Consider the following 16,661-nt stretch of genomic DNA (forward strand, 5'->3'; position numbering starts at 1 on the left):
CCCTGACTGCCGCAGCGCGCTGCCGGGGCCCGTCCCGCCGGCTCTCCCGGCGCGGAAATGAGGTGTGGATTAAATAACCGCCGCTGAAATTGGGCTGGAATCGGGTAAACGCCTGCGTTTAAGCATGGTCCTCCCGCCGCCAGGGGGCGCTGCGGAACGGGGGCTCGCACCGCCGCCGCGAGCGTGGCCGTTGGGTCCCGCGCATGCGCGCCGAAAGGCTTTTTGTCCCCGCTGCGGCCCCGTAGCCGGCACGGGGGTGACACGTTTCCATGGGAGAGCGGTGCGCGTGGCACCGCGGCGGGGCGGGGGAACGCGCCGGGCCTTAAAGGGGCCGCACCCGGCGCGGGGCAGAGCGAGAGCGGCGGCGGGAGCGAAGCGGAGCAGCGGGTGAGCGGCCGGGGGCGCGCGGAGCGACGTGCTGCGGTGTCCGGCCGTGCCCTCCCTCCGTGGGGGGCTCTCGCGGCCCCTGGGGTGAACGCGGCCCCGCAGGGACCCGCGGCTGGGCCCCGGGCCCGGCCCCCGAGGCGGTGCGGAGCCCCCGGAGACCCCCGGCCCCGCAGCCCGCCCTGGCCTCCGGTGACTCCCGGCCCGGGCCCGCGGGTGACCCCGGCCCCTCCGCGCCGCCACGCGGCGTTATTTTGGCTTTCCAGCCCCTCGCCTGCCCCCGGAGCCGCCCTCGCAGCGCTGGGGCCGGCGGGCGCGCGGTTTGGGGGTCCCGGTTCGGGGTCCGGGCCGAGGCGCGGCTCCGGGGGTCACTGAAGCCGCCCAGGGTGGAAAACTCCCCCGTGCAGCCGCCGCAGCCCCGGGAACGGGGCGGGTTCTTCCCGGCGGGCAGGAGCTGCTCCGCGCTGCCCGGGGCCGGGGCTCGCCTGCAGGCTGGCCCCCAGCTCTCCCCTCTTGTCCCCGCAGTGAGCCGGAGCCCACCGGCCTGGGAAGCAGGGCGGGAACGGGGGGGGCGGCGGGCCCGCGGTGAGGGGGGTCCGGAGCTGGAGAGGAAGCGGGGAGGGGGTGAGCGGGGCAGAGCTGGCTCCCCCGCGCAGACCCCTGCGCTAACACCCGTCCGTGGCCCCCTGCCCTCGTGCTCGGGGCCCGGGGGGTTTGTGCTGCGGGATGCGGGTGACGCCGGGGTCCCGACTGGGTTTGACAGGAAGAACAAGCGATTTCCCCGGTGCGTGGCCAGGTGTCAGGTAAACCCTTCCTGCTGGGGAGGCGTCAGCGCGGTGGGGCAGGGTGTGCTGCCACCTGCCCCGCCCGTTTCTCCCCGGACGTCCGCCACCGGGCCAAGCGCAGGGAGAGCCCGGAGGCAGTGCCTGTGACAGTGACAGTGACCCTGTGACACAGTGACGGTGTCCAAGTCCCGCCAGCCCCTTCCCTCCCACGGTCCCTGGCTGTTGTGCCCACCCCAGGCCGCTCCAGGCAGTGCTCTGCACTGAGGGGCTTTCCTCCCGCAGGCAGCCATGGCAGAGAAGATCCTGGTGACCGGCGGCGCTGGCTACATCGGCAGTCACTGTGTGCTGGAGCTGCTGGAGGCTGGCTATGTCCCCGTGGTCATAGACAACTTCCACAATGCCATCCGAGGTATGCAGAGCCTTCCTCCCTTCCCGTGCAAGCGGCTCGGCCGCTCAGCCTGTGCCGGGACCCCGCCTGTCCCAGCACCTCGCCCCCTTCCGTCTCCCCAGGGGCAGACACGCTCCCCGAGAGCCTCCAGCGTGTGCAGCAGATCGTGCGCCAGCCCGTCCTCTTCCAGGAGCTGGATATCACCGACGAGGCCGCACTGCAGGAGCTCTTCCGTAAGGTGAGAGCAAGAGCTGCAGTGCCCCAGGGTGGGCTCCGAGGGGCGAGAGGGGTTTGAGCCAGGAGGGAGACTGGCCGGGGCAGGAGCTGAGCGGGGAGGACAGTGCTGAGGAAATGCTGTGACCAGCAAACGTTCCTCTGGGCCGTGGAGAGCACGCGGGCTGGCTGAATGGAACTCACGGGGAGACTTCTCACTGGTTTCTGCCTGGAGCTTCAGTCTCCCGCTGCTGTGGCACTAACAGCAAGCTCTCCCCCCGCTGCAGCACCGCTTCTCGGCCGTGATGCATTTTGCGGGGCTGAAGGCCGTGGGGGAGTCTGTGCAGAAGCCGCTGGAGTACTACAGGGTGAACCTCACCGGGACCATCCGGCTGCTGGAGGTGAGCGGGGCCCGGAGGCCGCGTGCGGTGCGCGGGGCCGAGTGGGTGCTGGGGGTGATCCCGCTCTGGGGCGGCAGCGCCGGCTGGCGCGGTGCTCCCCGTGACCAGGCCCTGTCCCGGCGGTGAAATGGAGCCTGCGTGGTGGGAGCTGCCGCCTGCGGAGGGCTCAGCCGTGCAGCTGAGCCGGAGGGCATGGAGCTCGCTGGCTCAGCGGCTGCTGGTTCCTCTCCCCAGACCATGAAGGCCCATGGCGTGAGGAACATCGTCTTCAGCAGCTCTGCCACCGTCTACGGAGACCCCCAGTACCTGCCCCTGGACGAGAACCACCCGGTGGGAGGCTGCACCAACCCCTACGGCAAATCCAAGTACTTCATCGAGGAGATGATTCGCGATCTCTGCAAAGCAGAGAAGGTGAGGAGCCGCCCCAGGACGCGCGGGGCTGGGAACCGAGGTCTTTTCCCGCTGGAGCGTGCTGGGGTGAGCCGGCAGTGCTGTACAGCACTGCACCCTCCCCAGGCAGCCACATTTCTGTGTCTCCCCAGGACTGGAACGCTGTTCTCCTGCGCTATTTCAACCCCATCGGTGCCCACGAGTCAGGCATGATAGGAGAAGATCCTCAGGGGATCCCGAACAACCTCATGCCCTACGTGGCGCAGGTGCCACCCCGCTGCAGCCTCTGAGGACCCCCGGGCTCACAGTGCCCGTGTGGGACACAGGCTGACGCGGCTCTCGCGGGCTTGTCCCCTTGTGCAGGTGGCAGTGGGACGCCGGGAATTCCTGAGCGTGTTTGGGAACGACTACAAGACAGACGATGGAACGGGTGCGTCGCGGAACGGGGGGAGCAGAGACAGCCCGTCCCCGGGGCAGCCAGTGCAGCTCCACAGCCCGGCCGCGCCCCAGGAGGGATTTGTGCTCACCCTCTGTGTCTCCGCAGGCGTCAGGGATTACATCCATGTCGTGGATTTGGCCAAGGGCCACATCGCTGCTTTGAAGAAGCTCAAGGAGAACTGCGGCTGCAAGGTACACAGCAGGCTGGTGTCTGGGGTGCGGCTGGCCCTGCGGGGGCTGCGGGGCTGGGCTCAGCCCTCAGGGAGCTGAAGGGCGGCCTGGCCTTTCTCCCGTTGCGGAAGAAGCCGACCCAGATCCCTTCTCCTCCTCCCAGATCTACAATCTGGGCACAGGCACCGGCTACTCCGTCCTGCAGATGGTCCGGGCCATGGAGAAAGCCTCGGGGAGGCAGGTAAGCTCTGCTGCGCAGGGACACGGAGCCAGCTGCTCCCGCAGCCTCCCCCAGCCGACAGCGCCACGCGCTCCGTGCTCCCTGAGCTCCCGGGCCTCGGCGGAGCCCCCGCCCCTACGGCGCTGCCTTCCCTATAGATCAAGTACCGGATTACGGGCCGGCGGGAGGGCGACGTGGCCGCCTGCTACGCCAACGCGGCGCTGGCCGAGCGCGAGCTGGGCTGGAAAGCGGCCTTTGGCCTGGACAAGATGTGTAAGCGCAGCCCCCTCCCCGGCCCGCCCTGCGCCCCGCCTGCCCCTCTCCTGGCCCCCCCCTCACTGCTCTCTCCCCGTTGCAGGCGAGGACCTGTGGCGCTGGCAGCTGCAGAATCCCACCGGCTTCAGCAAGAACTGAGCGCAGCCGGGGGCCCCCCTGCATCCCCCGCAGCGCAGCCCGGTGCAGTTCCAGCTCCTCCCGGGGCACCAGGCAGGAGTATCCCCAGCCTCTCCCCTCCTCATCCTCACCTCCCCAGGTCCTTTGCGTCTCAGAGAGCAGAAACACAAGGCAGAGCGGAGCCGGGGCCCAGCTTCAGCGCCCAGGGCACGAAATCCCCTCCGGGGAACGGCGCCAGCCCCAGCAGGGAGGGGGCGCTGGGCTGGGCCCTCGCTGTGCCCTGGGCAGGGGCCGCAGCCAGCACTCGCAGGTGCGGCCTGTTCAGCCCAAACTGCGGAGGAACCCACCTGCTCCCTGCGGCACCGGGCCCCAGCACACCCGGGCTGGGGAGGTTCCTGGCCTGGGGGGAGGCTGGGGCCCCCCCTGCCCTGGCACAGAGACGGCTGCTGAGCACCCACCTCACGGCCCAGGACCCCCCGACCCCCCACCACCAGCGGCCACCGTGGCTCCCCCGGCCCAGCTCCCTGGGAAAAGGCCCCGATGGCCTCCAGGGGCTGCCCCCCAGTGCGGTTTTGGGGACCAAGGCTCGCTGCCCACGTGCTCCCGCCGAGCCCGAGGAGCCCTCGCCCTCCCAGCGCGTTGCGGCCAAGGGCTGCCCCAGGAGCGGGCGCTGCTCCGCGCTCAGACACTGGGCCCATTTGTAACCGGCAGCTCCCACGGCTTCGGATGCAGCGACGATGCTGTCAGCCTGGCCTGCTGTCAGCCGCATTAATAACTTATGCTACTAAATTATGAATCGAGCTTTTGATTTGTTTTTAAATAAACTTTCTTACTTTCTAAGTGGCAGCTCTGTTCTGCGCTCCCTCAGCTGGAGCCGCTGCCCTGGGCCTCGTGCGGAGCCCTTCCAGAGGGGCTGGCGGGGCTTCCTGCCAGCCGGAATGACACCAGCGCAGCGCGCGGAGAGGTTTACAATTTATTTAACCTTGTATCTGACTCCGTGGGACACACACACAAAAAACCCCAAACATTTACAAGGAAGACAAAAGGGGGGGGGGGAGGTGGGGGAGGTGGGAAAAAGAAATAATAGTAAAAACCAAACCAGCGGTGCTGAGGAATGGAGAGAAGCTGTTCTCCCTCCCGGGCGGGCAGCACGGCCCCGGCCAGGCGCGTGCTGCTCAGCCAGGGAGCGAGCAGGAATGCTCCGCAGCAGGGCCCGCCGGCCACCTGCGCCCCGCCAAGGACGGCCACGGGCCCCGCCGGCCCCCGCCACGCACACGCTTCCAGTTCACAGTCCAACGGGTCGCTGCGGCCGCCGCCAGCCCGCCGGTCCCCTCCCAGCCAGCCCCTGCCTCCCCGCCCGCCGTGCGCAGGGAGCGGGGACGCGGCCGCTGTGGACCGGCCGAAGCAGAACCAGCGGGGCTGAGCCCGGCTCCCCCCGCGCAGCGCCCGCAGCAGGGTGCTGGGTTAAGCCTGCCTAGCGTGGTGATGGGAAACCCCGCAGCCCCACCCAGACCCACCCAGGAACTCGGCCGCGGACGGGGCCGGCGGACGCGGCGCTCCGCAGCGCGGGTTATTGCTTTGTGCAGCCCGGCGGGGGGGACACGGCTGGAGCGGGAAGGTGCGGGCGCGAGCTCCCGCCTGCCCCCGGCGCAGCCCTCGCCTCAGGAAGGTGCCGGCCCTGCACCCCGAGCCCAGAGGCTCCGCGGGGCGAGGGGCCGGGCGGCAGCGACCCACTCGGGGCCGGAGCAGGCGGGAGGGAGCACCAGCCCTCAGGCTGGGCGGGTTTGTGGTGGGGTTTTGGTTTTGTTTTTTTATTTTTTTTTTAAGACACGTACAGCCCCAGCCCCGCAGGGCGCAGCAGCGCTGCGGGCTCAGCCCGTGGAGGAGGGGGCAGTGCCGCTCCACAGCACCTGCCCTCGGCCCTGGGGGAGGGAGGGGCGGCCAGGAGCCCACCCGCAGAGGGACATTCGGGGCCCTGTGCTCAGGGAGCTGCTCCGCTGCCAGGGAGGGTCCTGGCCCCGCGCCCCAGCCAGCCACGGCACGGCCGGGCCACCGCGCGAGGGAGGCTGAGCCTGGGCTGAGCCTCCAGCCTTCCCCGGGGAAAGCGCTGATTGTCCAGGGAACAGCCAGCAGCGCCCGCTGCCCTCCCTGAGAGCGCAGAAAGCCCCGTGCTGCCCCGCCGGACGGGGCGCGGCGGCACCCCAGCGCCGGATGCTGGTGAGATGACGGCTGGGAGCAAACCTGCTGCCTTCAGCTGCGCCAGGAGCCATCCCCGCGGCCTGCGGCCTCTCCTTGCCTCCCCTCTCCCTCCCCGAGCCAGCCCCGTTCCAGCGGGAAGGAGCAGTAGCAGCAAGGGCCGGGCCAGCGCCAGGCGGGCTCCGTGGCAAAGCCGCTCGGACGCCAGCTGTAAACGGCAGCGATTTGGGGCTCTGAGGGCACAGAGCTGGGCCAGGGGAGGGAGAGGCGGCTCTTGGACCCCCGCCGGGCTGAGGAGGAGATTGTAAAAGCGACAAGAGGAGGAGGAGGAGGAGGAGGAAGGAGGCGATTATCTGGAGGAGGGCAGAGCTGCCCCCGGCCGCTGGCTGAGGCTGCCAGAGCGCGGGGGAGCCCGCCGGGGAGTGTGCGTGTGCGACAGGGCAGGGGCCGGCCCCGTGCGCGGAGGTGAGGAGCTGCGTGGCCGCCTTCCGCCAGCCCCGGAGAGGGGCAGCCTGTGGCGGTGCCGGCCCTGAGCAGAGCCTCTCCCCTGGGCCTGAGGCGCTGGCAGGAGAGTCCCGGGTTCCTGAGCTCTGACTGAAAACCCGTGAGTCGCCCGAGCGGTGGCCAAGAGCAGAGGAGGAGCACGGGCTGCTGTGAGCCACGGAGGGTGCCCCAGCCCGGCCCTGGGCCCGCACCGCTCCTCCCGCCGCACGGGGGCACGTCTCGCCCCTAATACTGTTACAAAAAAAACAAACCCAACAAAAAAAACCTCACCCCCGCCACGCCAGACCCACGGCGGTGCCCGTATGGGGAGTCGAGGGGATGGTGACCCCCACAGAAACCGCTCGGAGCGAGAGGAGAGAGAAGGCCGCTCGAAGACTCGCCTTAGACAGCTCCGGTCTCAGCTCCGAGAGCAGCAGGGACGCGGTGCAAGGAGAGGGGGAGAGGCGGGGCCCAGGGGTGCGGCAGGAGGTGCGGCGGGGGCCATGGCTTCCGTTTGCAGCGGACGGGTCACGGGGAAGAGAGCGGTGGCTGTGACCTGGGCATCCTTCCCTGCAACAGTCCCGACTGGCTCCGCTTAGATCCGGGGCAGCAGCTTCTCGATGAACTCCTTCACCGCCATCATCTCCTGCGGAGAGCAGAGCCCGTCACCCCGGGGTCCCTAGGGGCCCTGCCGCCTCCCCGGAGCAACGGGGGGAACAAACCCACCCTGAGCGTTCCACCCCGCCCGGCCCGCCGTGGCGGGGCCGGCTCCAACGGCGAGCGCAGCCCCGGCAGCCCCGTCCCCTCCCGGCGCGCCAGGCGCTGACCTGAGGACAGGAACTGTGCATCACGCCGGGGTAGGTTTTGAACTGGACCTTGGTGGGGGTGACAACAGATTTCAGCTTCTCCGCAGTGAGGGCCCCGAAGCGCACGGGGATCATGGGGTCCATCTCCCCGTGGCACTGCAGGATGGCGATGTCCTTGTTCACGCCGTTATTCGCCGCCTGCGGCGAGGAAGGAAGCGCTCGGGGGTGCCCAGCAGAGCGGATCCCCAGCGGGGAACAGGGCTGGTGCTCCATCCGCCTGCCCTCGTCCGCTCCAGGTCCGGGAGCGGGGAGGTGCGATTAAGCCCCTGCCACAGGCACCTCGTGCCTCCAGCAGCCCCAGGCTCACTGCAGGGAACTCCGGACAGGAAAAGCCCCCCGCAGCCACCCTCCCTGCGGACACGCGGGGCAGAAGCAGCGCAGGGTACCTGTGGGAAGGCCTTGTGCAGCGGGAGCCAGCAGCTGAGCGCCACGATGCCGGCCAGCTGGTGCTGGCAGGTGAGAGCCGTGTACAGCGACAAGGCGCCGCCCTGCAGCAGGCGAGGAAGGTCTGTTAGTGCCACAGCCCCGCGGCGCCCGCCAGCCCCAGCGCACCCCGCGCCCACCCGCCTCCTCGCCGCGGACACTCCCTCTGAGGGGCGTCTTCGGAGGGAGGAGAGGAGACCCATCCCTCCGCCTGCTCTGCCTCAGCCCCCGTGGCCCAGCTCACCTGCGAGAAGCCCCCCAGGATGATGCGGTTGGGCGGGATCCCGTTCTTCATCTCGTGCTCGATAATGGCTTTAACTGAAAGACGACGGAGAAACGGGTCAGTAAAAGGTGGGGGGCTGACGGGCAGCAGCCGAGGCCTCGGGGTGCACCCAGGACACTCAGCACACCAGGGCGAGCCGGGTGCCAGAGGCCCCACGACCGAGCGCGCTTGGCCTCAGCCAGGGAGGTGGGCTGGGATCACAGAGCGGAAAGAAAGGAGAGGTGGAAGGAAGACACTCACTCCTGTCCCACTGAGGGAGCCCAGGAGCTCAGCACTTCCCCTTCCCCAAAGCCTCTTACTGTTCTCCGCAGCTTTCTTGATCCCAGCTTCATCCTCAGGAGCATCCGGAGTCAGCCCCATCAGGTCAAACCTGGGAGAAGCAGCAGGGTCAGCCCCACACCTCTCCCAGCAGCGGGGTATGGGGAGGAGGGAGCTGGGTGTGCTCTGCCCTCCCCGACTCTCCAGGGCAGTGGGTTTTGGCTCCTCAGTGCCCCCATCCCTCTCACTCCCCAGAATACACCCCCACCCACCCCTGCACCCAAATCACTGACCAGGAGGGCATAACCATTTTCATGTTGAGGGTCACCGGGATCCGCGGCCTGCGGAGAAAATTTGGGTGTTTCAGTTCAAGCGCAAGAGAAAAAAATCCGAGCCAAGGGGAGCGGGGCGACCGGTCCCCCTGCCCGCCGCCGCGGAACACCGCTCCCGGGGACAGCAGCGGGCGGGTGCCACCGGACCCGGCCTGGGGCTGCAAGGTGGCCTCAGGGATCACCCACAAGCCCTGAGCTGATCCCGGCTCAGCTGGAAGCTCCGGGGCGCTGCCAGGCAGCCTCCTGGGGAGAGCACCTCTGTCCCTCTCCTCTCCGCTGCTGCCGAGCCAGGAGCTGCTGACGGAGCGGCTGCCTGAGACGGGACCTCAGGAAGGGAGACCCTGCCGCCGGGGATGCCGCCGTGGCAGAGCCCTCCCAGCCCAGTGAGAGCCTCTCTGCACGGGCTGCTGTCAACACCGGGGACGCACCGGGGAGCGTTTCCTTCCCTTTCTGCTGACGAGGGGGACAGGGAAGGAGCTCCAGTGCTGTCACTGCAGCCACTGGGAGAGGCAGGACAGGACACGAGAGAAAAAAGACTCGGAGCAGCAGCCCCTGTGCTGATCTGCTCTAAACGTCAGGGCCCTGAGCAAACCGGCCACAGCAGGAGAGCACAGCCCCGCGGGGCGGGCAGGGCGCGGGCCACCGGCGGCCTCCCCAAACGGTCTCGGCAGCGGGCACCAGCGCCGCAGCCCACCCGGCCCCCCAGGCCCCTCCCGAAGCAGGGACGGCACTCACGCGTGAGGGCAAATGTACTTCACGTAGGGGAGGCGGATGGAGGAGAGCGCGTCAGCCCAGCTGTGCCTGCAGAGAGAGGAGGGAGTTCAAGGCTTCGCACTCCGGAGGGCGCTGGCGACCGTGAGCGACCTCCCCAGTGACAGGGTGTCTCCAGGGCCGCTGGCCCCCTGCCCCTGCCCCACCGTGATTCTCCTGGGTCGCGCTGAGCCCAGCAGCCTGCGTCCCCGCGTGGCTCCCCGGCGCAGATCTCTGCGGCAGAGCGGGGCCGGCACAGAGCCCTGCAGCCGGAGGCAGGGAAGGAGGGAGACTCTCCCGTGCAGGAGAAGCCTCTTGCTACTCCTGTCCCTCACGCTGCGCCTAAGGTGGCCTGGCACATCAGAGAGACGCGCTCCCGCAGACACAACCCAGATCCCAGGGACTGGAAACCCGCAGTGCTTATCTGCTCGCCTTCGGGAAAGCACAAAAGCAAACCCGCAGGAGGCGGGGGGCTGCCAGGCTGCCGAGATCATAAATATTCAAGCGCAGGCAGATGCTGGCCGCAGCTCCCTGCGAGGGTGGCGCAGGCTCGGCTATCGCGCCCAGCTCAGAGCCCCAGACAAATCTCAGAGCTGCCCGGGGGAGAGCAGCGCCGGCGTTCGCAGCAAACGGCCGGGCCCGCAGCCAGCAAACCGCGCGCCCCAGCGAGGGCCAGCTACAGAATACTCACCCCGTGTCTCCAAGGCCATGTAAAAAGATGACCTGTTAAATTAAGCAGAAAAACAAAAGAATTAGCTGGTGCGACGGCCTGGGAGAGAGGCAGGGCTGGGCTCGCAGGGACGCGGCAAAAGGCCACTTAGTCACTAACTAGAACAGACTCAAAGGGGCAGCAATTAGCCGACGCTAATGACACATCTCTGCAGCTCTGAGCACGACGGAAGGGCGGAACATCATCGTCGCCACGCCACAGAGCCCGCCGTCACGGCCAGGTCCGTGGGCGCCGGCGGCCCCTCGGCTGCCCAGCGCAGCGGAGGGCCATGCAGCGACGGATCGTCCCGTCAGGCTGTGCGGCACCGCACTGAGCTGCGGCCGAGCTCGCCCAGGGCTCGCAAAGCCCAGCCCCACAGGCTTCTCGCCTCGCGCCAGAGCAGCCCCTGAGCAACGGGGAGCAGAGGGAAGGTGGCCGGCGGGGCCTCCGGGAGGACAGGGGATTTCCTTTGGGGGCTTCGCTTAAATAGCCAAAGCAGATCCGGCTCCCGCCGACTTCCCTGCAGACCAAGCCCGGCTGCGAGGGTGCGCCGTGCCCGCGCAGGACAAACGGCCTGGCCCAAAGGATGGGCTTTTCCCCAGCAAGACGAGACCATGCTGGTCCTGCAGCCCCTTTGGTGCACATCCGAAGGGCCGAGGGACTACGGGCTCAGCCCACGGCCCCTCTGAACCCCGCGGAAGCAGCTCCTTATCTTCAGCACCGCTAAAAAGGAAGAGGCAGGCGAGGGGGGGTCCGGCCCTTACCGCGGCAGTCTCCCGCTCTGCCCCTGAGACAGTCACTGCGTCGGCGAGGAGGGGGACAGACATGTTGTTACCACACATACACCGAGAGGGACTCAGGCACTGGCACCTGCGGGACGGAGGGACAAAGGTAAGGCGGGACAGCAGCCTCCCCCCCTCAGCAGCAATTGGCTCCAGAGGGACCGGCTGCCGGGGGACAGTTAAAGAGTACGTGAAGGCTTTGGGGTTTAAGCCGCTGGGACAGCCCCCTCTGTCCCCAGCCCAGCAACGCGGGAGCCAGGAAGCAGCAAACGCCTCCCACGTTACAGCGCCAGACGCGTGTGAGCAGGGATGCGCGCGCGGGGGGCTGGAAGCATTAAAATTAGCTCTTTCTGCCACACCTCAAAGCCAAAGTTATTTCCGTGGCTGTAGCGGCGTGGGCAGAGGGCGGCCGGGCGGCGTGCAGCCTCGGCATCCCTTCCCGGCCGCCAGCTGAGCCGAGGAGGAGCCTGACCCACATCTGCTGCCACGGGGAAGCAGGAAATGCCAACCACCGGCACGCAACAGCGCAGGCTTTACAGCGCCAGTAGAAGGTCCAGCCCTCTTTTATGGAGCTGTTTGGGACAAAGCGCAGCACTCAGGCGCTGGCCCGGGACCCAGCCCCGCGCCGCCTCCCAAAGCCCGCACCCCCGCAGTGAGGCCAGTCCCACCCGTCCCCGCCGGGCAGCCCCAGGGCCACCACCACCGCTGCCCCCACCGCAGCGGCCCCCTGCCAGCACGAGGGGCTGACCGTCGCCTCGCAGATCCCGGTGAGCCGCAGGCGGGTGGCTCCCGCGGCGCAGCCCCCACGCACTGCCTTCAGACACAACAGCGGCTCCGCTTGTTCCCGGCGCGGCGCAAATCCCCAAAATGCAGCTCGGGTGACAGGCCCTGATCCCCGCTCGCTGCCCGGGACTCCTCAGGTCAGGGCACGTCCGCAGCGCTGCCATCACCTCCCGGCTACGGCCAGGAGCGAGATCGCACCCCGCGATCTGCCCGAGTCTCCGCACCTCACAGCCAGCGCCATCTCCAGCAGGTTCTGGGTGGCACAGGACCACCCGAACCCCCCCAAACTCCCGGCGCCCCGGCAGAGAGCCTTACCCAACCGAAACAGCCGCCGCCTCTGCCAGCGCGGGCCGAGACCCGCCCGACTCGTTTCACCAACTGTTTTCCCGACCCAAATAAAAACACGCAGGGAACAACGAGCTCCTCGGGTCTGGCAACCCTCGCAGACACAGCCCACGTGCCAGCGTGTACTCCAGGGTCAGAACAGCCAGCCAGGAGAGGCAGCACCTGCCAAAAACCCCGGCGAGGAGCCAGAAATAAGGAGCGTCTTCCACGGCAGATGGAGAGGCTGAAGCCTGCTCCCGCGCACACACAGGCTCACGCCTTTGCCGTACTCACGGAGGTTTCCGGAAAAGGGGGGGGCTGGGGGGGCCTGAGGCACCCCACACGGGGGGCACTCCGCGGAGACACCCGGGATTGCTGGGGGCGATTCTGCCCCACGCGCGGGGTACCCACGGGACGCGCAATTCTGCCCCACGCGCGGGGTACCCACGGGACGCGGGGTACCCACAGGACACAGGGTACCCACGGGACGCGGGGTACCCACGGGACACAGGGTACCCACGGGACGCGGGGTACCCACAGGACACAGGGTACCCACGGGACGCGGGGTACCCACAGGACACAGGGTACCCACGGGACGCGGGGTACCCACGGGACGCGGGGTACCCACAGGACACAGGGTACCCACGGGACGCGGGGTACCCACAGGACACAGGGTACCCACGGGACACAGGGTACCCACAGGACACAGGGTACCCACGGGACGCGGGGTACCCACGGGACGCGCGGCCGCCCAGAGGAGCGCAGCTGGCGCGGAGGCAGCCCTGGGGACACGCACGGGAAGGATAAACCCCCCGGCTCTGTGCCTCACGGGAGCACCCCCCCCAAAATGACCTTTTCAGAGACCTCTGACCCACTCGGGCCGTTTCGGCTGCAACCCCGGGGCCACGGCCCGCCCCACGCCTGCCCCGCGCCCACGGGAGCGGGAAACCCACGGCGACACGCGGTCAGGGGGGGAACACGTCCCGTCCGGCCGCGGGGAAGCGGCACAGGGCGGGAAAGGCGGCCGGGGGCCGGGGAAACCCCGCCGGGCAGCGGCCGGGAGGGAGCTCCCCGCAAGGCCGGCTTTCCGTGGAAACGGGGCCTCGGCGGAGGCTGTTCCTAAGGGCTGCGGGCCTGGAGGGCTCGCACCGAGTCGCGGGAGGAGGCGGGGGTCGGCCGTTACCGGCAGCGCGCGTCCGCTCCGCCCCCCCCCGCCGCGTCCCGAGCACGAGGCCGCGCAGCGCCGGCGCCCACGCGGGACCCGCCCTCGGCCACCGGCAGGAGCCAGAACGGCGGCGGGGGGGTCCCCGGTGACCGGAGCTCCCCGCCGCGCCAGCCGGTGACTTGCCGGCCCGCCCGCCCCCCACCCCGTTAAACCCCCCCCGCGGCCCGCCCCGGCCTCCCGCCGCCCCCTCGTCCCCGCGGCACCGGGAGGCGGCCCTGCCCTCACCGAGCGCCCCCCCCCCCCCGCTCCTCCCGGTGGTACGGCCCGTTCCCCCCCCCCCGCACCTCTCCCGCGGGCCCGGCGCGCGCTCTCCTCCCGGCTCCCCCGACGCGCTCCCACCGGAACTTCCGCCCGCCGGGTCGCGGCGGGGTGAGCGCGGCGGAAGTGACGCCGCGCCCGCCTGGCTCGGGGGGGGCGGTGCGGCCATCTTGCCTGCGGGGGAAAGGCGGCGCGGAGGCACCGGTCCACCCGCCGCTACCGCAACGGCCCCGCCCTCCCGCCGCTGAGGCACCGTGCGCCGCCCCCTCCCCGCCTCCCCGCCTCCCCGCCAGCGCAGGGCCGCTCCGCACACGGGTCTGACCCCCGCGCAGGGACAGGGCACAGCTCCGCGCCGCAGCGCCGGTTTTATTGGCAGTCAGAGGAGTGAACCAGAGCAGGCCGCGGGGCTTGCCGCCGCCGGAATACCGAGCGTCCTGCGCCGAGCGCAGACCCGCTGCCGTCCGCAGGGCCCGCGCTGGCCACCTTCCCGCCGCCGCCGCGCACGCTCAGCGCGCCGCGGGCCCAAACGCAGCGCTGAGCCCCTGCTGCGCAGCGCTGCAGGAGGCCGTTCCCGTCCCAGCCTGCCCATCGCGCCGCCGCCTTCGGGAGAATCCCGGCCGCGCCGTCAGGAGATGAAGTGAGTCTGCGGGGTGATCTGTTCCAGCCTGTGATCAGCCGGGTTTGCTGCCGCTTCGTAACTGCAGATGGTGACCTCGTGGCGCTGAGCCTGCGTTAAATTACACGTGTCAGCGCGGGGGAGCGTGCCGCTCACGGCTCCCCTAAAACACCTGACTGGCACGAGCCGAGCAGGCTCCCGTCTTACAGCCGTTTAGTCACAGACCCCCCGCACCCCACCTCCTCCCCCGCCGGCGCTCGGCTGAAGCGAGGATGTCAAACCTTTTACGCTGTGAGCGCAGCCACGCTCATCTCTGCGCTCACTTACCTCCGTCCACTCTCCTTTCAGGCCAATGTAAAAAATCTTGGTTGTCTCAGCTCCGAAGTTCCTCGGAAAGTGGATGGAGAGGTGGTAAACATTGCAGAAACGGGCAATTCTGAAAGAAAACACACTCTGAAACCGGAGCTGTGCGCGCAGGCTGCCCCTCCGCTGCGTGGCCGCCTCCTTTCGGCACAGCGCCGTGGCCCCGCGCTGCGCGCGGCTCCTACCCTAACGCAAGTCAGGGCCGGGGGCAGGCAACCGGGGCTGCAGGAGGAGCAGCTTCCCGAGCGCTTGCGGTGAGCCAGCCAGCAACCAGCTGTCACTGGGGCCAGGAGCAGGGGACACCGGCACCGGGATCATTCTGCGCCCCGAAAACTCCTGGGGCGCGGGCGCTCCAGGGAGACGGCTGCCAGAGCAGGGCTCTCGCCTGATGAGGGAGGACAGAGCCAGGGGGGCGAGTTCTCCTCTGGGCAGCTTTGGGGCGCAGAAGGAACCGCCCTCTGCTAACACCGTCCCAAAATTCGGAGGCACCTCAGCAGGCTGGGCAGCGCGCAGCTCCTGCGCTCGGGTGGAGCGGCCCCCCGCGCCCCCGGGTCCCCGCCGTACTTGGTGGGGTACTCCAGCTCGCCCCTCGGATCCCGGTTCAGGCTGAACGTCTGATCGGCTTCCTTGGCTGTGTCGTCGAAGGACATGTGAGGAACGTTCCTGAACCTGGGCAGAGGGAGGAACCCAGGAAGCTGTTAACGCACAGGGCAGCGAATTGGCTTCCTCCCCCTCCGCCAGCGCTACCCGCATTCTTCCCAACGGTACGAAACTGGATCGGCTTTGTCTGCCAAGGAACAAGCCACCAGCGCCGCCACACAGCATCACCGCGTTCCCAACGCCCTGAAGAAATAACAAGGCAGAGTAAGAAACGACGCGGGGACCCAGACCTTGGCACGCCTGGGGGACGGAGAAACCCAGACCCCGGTACTGGGAGACCAAGGCCCAGAGCCGCTTGGCAGAGGCGAATGTCGTTCCCCACGGCGAGGGCCGCGGAGCTCCCCTCCAGACTCCTGGCCCGCGGATCGTCCTGCGCCCGCTAAGCCGGTGGCTGGCTGGCGTCGTCACAGCACGGCCGGTGCCGCGCCCGAACGCCCCTGTTCCAACCTGCGCCCCGCTCCCCCCAGAAAAGGCAGCCAGCAGCCACGCTCGTCTCTGCAGTCGCTACGCTTTCTTTTTCCCCCCGGGGCCCTGGCACAACCGAGGCGCCGCAGAGCAACGCCGCTCCCACCCGCGCGGCACACCCCCGCCGGGCGCCGGGGCACCAGCGGCCCGAGAGCCGCCGCTCCGCTCCCGGCCCGGCCCGGCCCGCCGCAGGCCCCGGCAGCGCTCGCCGGACTCACAGTCTCATCTCCGCCGGGTGCGTCCCGTCGTCTTCGCCCACCACCATCACCCCTTTCAGCTTCACGTTGCCGGTAAACCTGGCGGGAGACACGCGAGCGGCGTTTGCAGCCGGGCCCGAGGCGCGGCGCGGCCCGCGGGGCGCGGGGCGAGCACTCACGGGATGTTGAACAGCAGCTCGGCCTCGTCGTCGCTCTCCACGAACTGGGGAGACAGAGCAGCAGGTGAGGGGCGGGCGCGGGGGGCCGCCCAGCCCGGAGGGGCTGAGGGGCGGGGGGGGGGACCCGGCGCACCCCGCCGCCCCGCAGGCAGCGGCGCCGCTGCAGGCCCCGGCCCGGCCCCACCTGGGCGCGGTCGCCGCGCTCCTCCCAGGCGCGGAAGACGAGCGCGCCGCTGCCCTCGCGGCGCTCGTTGAGGCACTGCAGGCGCTGCCGGTCGATGCGCAGGTGGAGCCCCCAGGCAGCGCCCCGCTCCCCGCCCGCCGCCGCCTCACCGCAGCACCGGCAGCGCCCGCCGCCGTGCGCCATGGCTGCGCCGCGCCTGCGCGCTGCTCCCGCGTCCCGCCCGCCGCGCCTGCGCGCTGCTCCCGCCTCCCCCCCGCCGCGCCTGCGCGCTGCTCCCGCGTCCCGCCCGCCCGCCCGGAGAACGCGAGCAGCAGCCGGAGCTGCGGCCCGGGGCGGGCTCGGCCCCCTGGAACGGCTGGGCTGCGCCGGCCGCTGCGGGAAGGGCAAAGCTGCGCTCCAGCAGCGCCGGGTTCAGCTCCCCGGGTTCAGGCAGGAGCGGGGACGGGCGCAGCCAGCCCCAGCCCCGCGGCGGAGCCCCCCCGTGCTACGGGCGCGTTTAACAGTCCGTGCTCGGAGACACAACAGAACCAGCAGCCACGGTC

General features: G+C 69.8%; 3 protein-coding genes across 4 annotated transcripts; 1 reads left to right on the forward strand and 2 right to left on the reverse strand.

Annotated features, from left to right (window-relative positions):
• The first annotated feature begins 268 nt into the window (after positions 1 to 268).
• GALE (UDP-galactose-4-epimerase) lies at positions 269 to 3,949 on the forward strand. The gene is made up of 11 exons (XM_086765033.1): positions 269 to 387; positions 1,452 to 1,578; positions 1,680 to 1,795; positions 2,058 to 2,171; positions 2,406 to 2,582; positions 2,714 to 2,827; positions 2,925 to 2,991; positions 3,106 to 3,191; positions 3,334 to 3,411; positions 3,549 to 3,663; positions 3,749 to 3,949. Exons 2-11 carry the CDS (start codon positions 1,458 to 1,460, stop codon positions 3,802 to 3,804), a joined length of 1,044 nt encoding a protein of 347 aa, XP_086621159.1. The 5' UTR covers positions 269 to 387; positions 1,452 to 1,457; the 3' UTR covers positions 3,805 to 3,949.
• Positions 3,950 to 4,742: 793 nt separating this feature from the next.
• On the reverse strand, positions 4,743 to 13,618 carry LYPLA2 (lysophospholipase 2). The gene is made up of 10 exons (XM_086765034.1): positions 13,482 to 13,618; positions 10,848 to 10,953; positions 10,066 to 10,097; positions 9,360 to 9,425; positions 8,586 to 8,633; positions 8,334 to 8,404; positions 7,996 to 8,069; positions 7,715 to 7,816; positions 7,290 to 7,466; positions 4,743 to 7,108 (listed from the first exon to the last, which is right to left on the reverse strand). The coding sequence occupies exons 2-10, from the start codon at positions 10,923 to 10,925 to the stop codon at positions 7,058 to 7,060; spliced, it is 699 nt and encodes a 232-aa protein (XP_086621160.1). The 5' UTR covers positions 10,926 to 10,953; positions 13,482 to 13,618; the 3' UTR covers positions 4,743 to 7,057.
• A 361-nt stretch (positions 13,619 to 13,979) lies between these two features.
• Positions 13,980 to 16,327, reverse strand: PITHD1 (PITH domain containing 1). Of its 2 annotated transcripts, XM_086764900.1 has the most exons (6): positions 16,120 to 16,317; positions 15,936 to 15,979; positions 15,778 to 15,855; positions 14,999 to 15,103; positions 14,399 to 14,507; positions 13,980 to 14,182 (listed from the first exon to the last, which is right to left on the reverse strand). In XM_086764900.1, the coding sequence occupies exons 1-6, from the start codon at positions 16,300 to 16,302 to the stop codon at positions 14,081 to 14,083; spliced, it is 621 nt and encodes a 206-aa protein (XP_086621026.1). In that variant the 5' UTR covers positions 16,303 to 16,317; the 3' UTR covers positions 13,980 to 14,080. The 2 variants fall into 2 exon arrangements, with proteins under 2 accessions (XP_086621026.1, XP_086621027.1); XM_086764901.1 differs by lacking the exon at positions 14,999 to 15,103 and having other exon boundaries at positions 16,120 to 16,327.
• Between the last annotated feature and the right edge of the window lie 334 nt (positions 16,328 to 16,661).

Source organism: Chlamydotis macqueenii, chromosome 22 (genome assembly GCF_036417535.1).
Source record: "Chlamydotis macqueenii isolate bChlMac1 chromosome 22, bChlMac1.mat, whole genome shotgun sequence".
NCBI lineage: Eukaryota > Metazoa > Chordata > Aves > Otidiformes > Otididae > Chlamydotis > Chlamydotis macqueenii.

Bases quoted from the DNA above. Each gene is read 5' to 3' on its own strand.
- GALE (XM_086765033.1), top strand. From the start codon at position 1,458: ATGGCAGAGAAGATCCTGGTGACCGGCGGCGCTGGCTACATCGGCAGT. The intron at 2,992-3,105 runs GTGCGTCGCGGA...GTGTCTCCGCAG, and splicing joins CAAGACAGACGATGGAACGG to GCGTCAGGGATTACATCCAT. The intron at 3,664-3,748 runs GTAAGCGCAGCC...TCCCCGTTGCAG, and splicing joins CTTTGGCCTGGACAAGATGT to GCGAGGACCTGTGGCGCTGG.
- LYPLA2 (XM_086765034.1), bottom strand. From the start codon at position 10,925: ATGTGTGGTAACAACATGTCTGTCCCCCTCCTCGCCGACGCAGTGACT. The intron at 7,817-7,995 runs GTGAGCTGGGCC...CGCCTGCTGCAG, and splicing joins TCCTGGGGGGCTTCTCGCAG to GGCGGCGCCTTGTCGCTGTA. The intron at 7,109-7,289 runs GTCAGCGCCTGG...TGCTCTCCGCAG, and splicing joins TGCACAGTTCCTGTCCTCAG to GAGATGATGGCGGTGAAGGA.
- PITHD1 (XM_086764900.1), bottom strand. From the start codon at position 16,302: ATGGCGCACGGCGGCGGGCGCTGCCGGTGCTGCGGTGAGGCGGCGGCG. The intron at 15,104-15,777 runs GTGAGTCCGGCG...CCCTCTGCCCAG, and splicing joins CACCCGGCGGAGATGAGACT to GTTCAGGAACGTTCCTCACA. The intron at 14,508-14,998 runs GTACGGCGGGGA...GTTTTCTTTCAG, and splicing joins GAGCTGGAGTACCCCACCAA to AATTGCCCGTTTCTGCAATG.